The 3,129-nt window shown below is 46.0% G+C and overlaps 1 protein-coding gene across 1 annotated transcript in view; it reads left to right on the top strand.

The window, feature by feature from the left end:
- The first annotated feature begins 1,081 nt into the window (after nucleotides 1–1,081).
- FAM71F2 (family with sequence similarity 71 member F2) overlaps nucleotides 1,082–3,129 on the top strand; it is an 8,615-nt gene continuing 6,567 nt past the window's right edge. The window contains exon 1 of the mRNA XM_003789812.1: nucleotides 1,082–1,234. Coding sequence (XP_003789860.1) covers nucleotides 1,082–1,234 — 153 coding nt within the window. The remainder of the gene's footprint in view (nucleotides 1,235–3,129) is intronic.

Below are 3,129 nucleotides of genomic sequence, written 5' to 3'. Positions count from 1 at the left end.
ACAGTATGATAGCTACAGATACACTTTCAAGTTTAATCTGCATCTCTAACATTTTCTCTGTCATTTAAGAGACAGAGAAATCAACAAAACAACAAAGCAAGCCCTGATCGGCAGCATGTGCTCATTCCCTTGGTGTAAATAATTCCTCACATAGCTGATCTTTCAAGCTAGCTACCAAAAGGAAGTTGCTGAACACACACTATACAGATACTCGGTAGCACACGATTATGCATGTTGATATAATAGATGAAAAAAAATCTCAAGAATATAGAAAATAGTAAATTAAGTAGTAAAATAAGAAATTAATTTATTATCTTTGTTTTTGATATGCTATTTAATTGTAAGTTTTCATACCGATTTTGTTTAACAACTGGCTCATAAAATTCTTGAAATGTTAACGAGTTCTCATGACCTGCTTGGAGCTGTGGGCAGCATGCCAGCAGGCTGCTACCTCTTCCTTTGCCCACTGTTCCCAAATACATAATAAGCCTCTTGGTTTTGTTAACAGCCTGGTATTTAAAAATAAAATTCTCACTGTATCTCATGAGATGATGTAGGCAAGAGGAACTACCTTTCCCCTGCCCTGAGACTCCTCTCGGTAGCTCAGGGCCTGACTTCAGATGAACAAGTCACACTTATTTACAGGGGAAGTTTTGTGAGAGGCTTCACTGTGAGAGGAAAAGATTAGGGCCCTCCCCGCTGAGAGCCTTTCTTGCTGTTCTGGCCAGCTCACTGCTGCCTGGGTACAACCTCAAGAGGGTCAGTTTTCCATCTGGGTAAGACTGAATGCTTGAAAAGTGGGATAGGCTATATCACCGCTGGTTTGTAACTGGGAGAAAGAGCCCTCTCTCTTCCCTCTCTTCATTTTTCCTTTCCTACTGTTAGCTGTCACACTCCTTGATGTCATTCCTGCCATTGTGAGATGACAGGCCCTCCCAGCCCTGAGGGACTGCCCACAAGTAAGGAGGACAGGTGGAGCTGGGGAGGGGGTGGGCAGTGGTTAACACCAACATCTTAAAGGTGGGCTGGGTCTACGTGAGGCCCCAGAGATGTTCCCCAGCCCTTTTTTACCCAAGAACCAATGAATAAAATTAGGGGCCTCCCACCTGAGGTCAGGGAACCAGAGCCTGGAGTGGAACTTGGGGTGGAAGATGGCCTTCTTTGTCAACTGATTCATTCTCCAGAATTCAACTTGTTCTCCGACTCGGTGGTATTTGAAAGCAACTTTATACAGGTACCCTTGTGCAGCTCACGTTTCCAAAACGTGCTCCTAAGGACAAAGAGGCCTCCAAGGCTAGAGAAAATGAGTGGGCCTGGGCCCAACCTCACCTCTGTTTATACCTACAGTATGATGGAGCTCCCGGCAGGTCATATGCTTTAAGGAAATAGATCTATACCTTACAAAAGGATTAATTAGAGTCCTGTCTCCAAACTGGAGATGATCACAGGAAATGAAAATTGCTTTTAAAAATTCTGCTCTGAAATCCAAGCTCCTTCCTCTGGGATGGTTTAGAAACAGCTTTATTTGAAAAGAAAGTCACTGGGGGAAATCCTCTGTGCCCAGATCCTACCATCCCCCAAAGGGGTGGTAATATGACCAATGGAAATGAGCATTTATGGCCTGGGGTGGAGTCACTGGGAGTTGTGGGCAATGATTGTTTTCATATGCATCAAATTTTAGCCAGGTGCTGCCTGCCTCCCTCTAGCAGTTCAGCCTCAGTCTGCATGCCTGTGCTCCTTTGCAGGTGTGGTCAATGAGCCAAAACACCCACTAAATACCAGTGTGCAGGGCTGGAGGTGCAAAGAGAGATCAGAGTGTCTCCCTGGCCCAAGAATCTTATAAGTTTGGTTTGCCTGGCATAAAATGGTTACTGTCTAAGCAAGCTGTATGTCAGGTTGTTTGGACCAACTGATCCCCAAGGCATGAGTATAGAGAGCTGGTGCTGGGAACATTCGGGGCATTCCCTCTGGACCTTAGTATTTAAAGAAGGCTTTCCATAATGGTCTTAAGCCATTCTTTAAGGTAGCTGAGATGTTGGTAAATGGAAGATATCCCAGACAGAGGGACAACAAAGTACCTGGGTAAAGAAAGGCAGGAGGCTGGAATGCACAGGGAAGTCTGCAGGCAAGAATCCATTCAAACGGAGGTGTTAAAAGAGAGAGGGTGGGATCAATTTTAGATGGGTGTTGGGCTTAATTTGGCAACTCTTCACAGAGCAGTGATCTACTGTGTAGTGGAATCCCCAGATTTCATAGAGTTGTGTTCATGGCTCCTGGTGTTCCATGGTCCCTGTGTTGCCTGGGAGGTGGGGGAGATGGAGAATTGGGTGGTCAACTGGCAAACCTGGAGGTACGGTCATTCTTAATCCATTGTTGGTTCCCATTAACTTGAGAAATTCAGACTCCAGTTCCAATTCTGGTGATTCCTATTTGGGTGTGATGTTTTGGCAGTGGGTTTGTTCTCTTTGGCCTGATATCAAAACCTTTCGGATTTTCTGAATGGACACTAAGTGACCTAGGCAGCGGGAAACTCAGAACATGCCAGGGAGAGGCAGATCCACAGCAGAATTCAAAGTTTGCTTGAAACGATGCTGCCCACACAGCCATAGCTGTGTAGTTACAGTGTGGCCAGGCTGCTTCCTCTCTCCCTGCCCCCATAGCACCATCACTGTCATCCCCTCAAAGGAGCGTCACCCACAGATATTTACTGAGTTCTTTTTACCAGGGTGTACAATCCTCTGCGTTTTGTGGGGAACATGAATTTCATTCCATGACATGGGCTCCAAGAAATGTCATTTTTTCCTCCCAAAACCAAAATTTACTTTTCTGGGAGCATCCTCTGAGCAAGCTGACAGGAAATTAAATTTCAGTCATTTCTGGGGCTCTCCCTGACCCCACTTTCATCAGGGAATGAAATGTGCGGTGCAATGGTGCCAATGAGCTTCCAAAGTCTAGAACCTTGACAGAAGACCCTCTGGCCTTCAGAACATAGGGGGTCTCTCCTCATCTGTCCCTTACAGTGAGGTTGGGGTATCTTAGTCAAGACATTGGGCCCAGGGCTCTGCCATAGCCCCCAGGTGCTTCAAGAGAACAATCCTGGCTCGGCGCCTATAGCTCAACCGGCTAAGG

The sequence above is a fragment of the Otolemur garnettii genome, unplaced genomic scaffold, assembly GCF_000181295.1.
Source record: "Otolemur garnettii isolate 467f Iridium unplaced genomic scaffold, OtoGar3 scaffold00037, whole genome shotgun sequence".
NCBI classification, from domain to species: domain Eukaryota; kingdom Metazoa; phylum Chordata; class Mammalia; order Primates; family Galagidae; genus Otolemur; species Otolemur garnettii.
The sequence above is the reverse complement of the archived record's forward strand: the minus strand, read 5'-3'. Positions and strand labels throughout refer to the sequence as shown.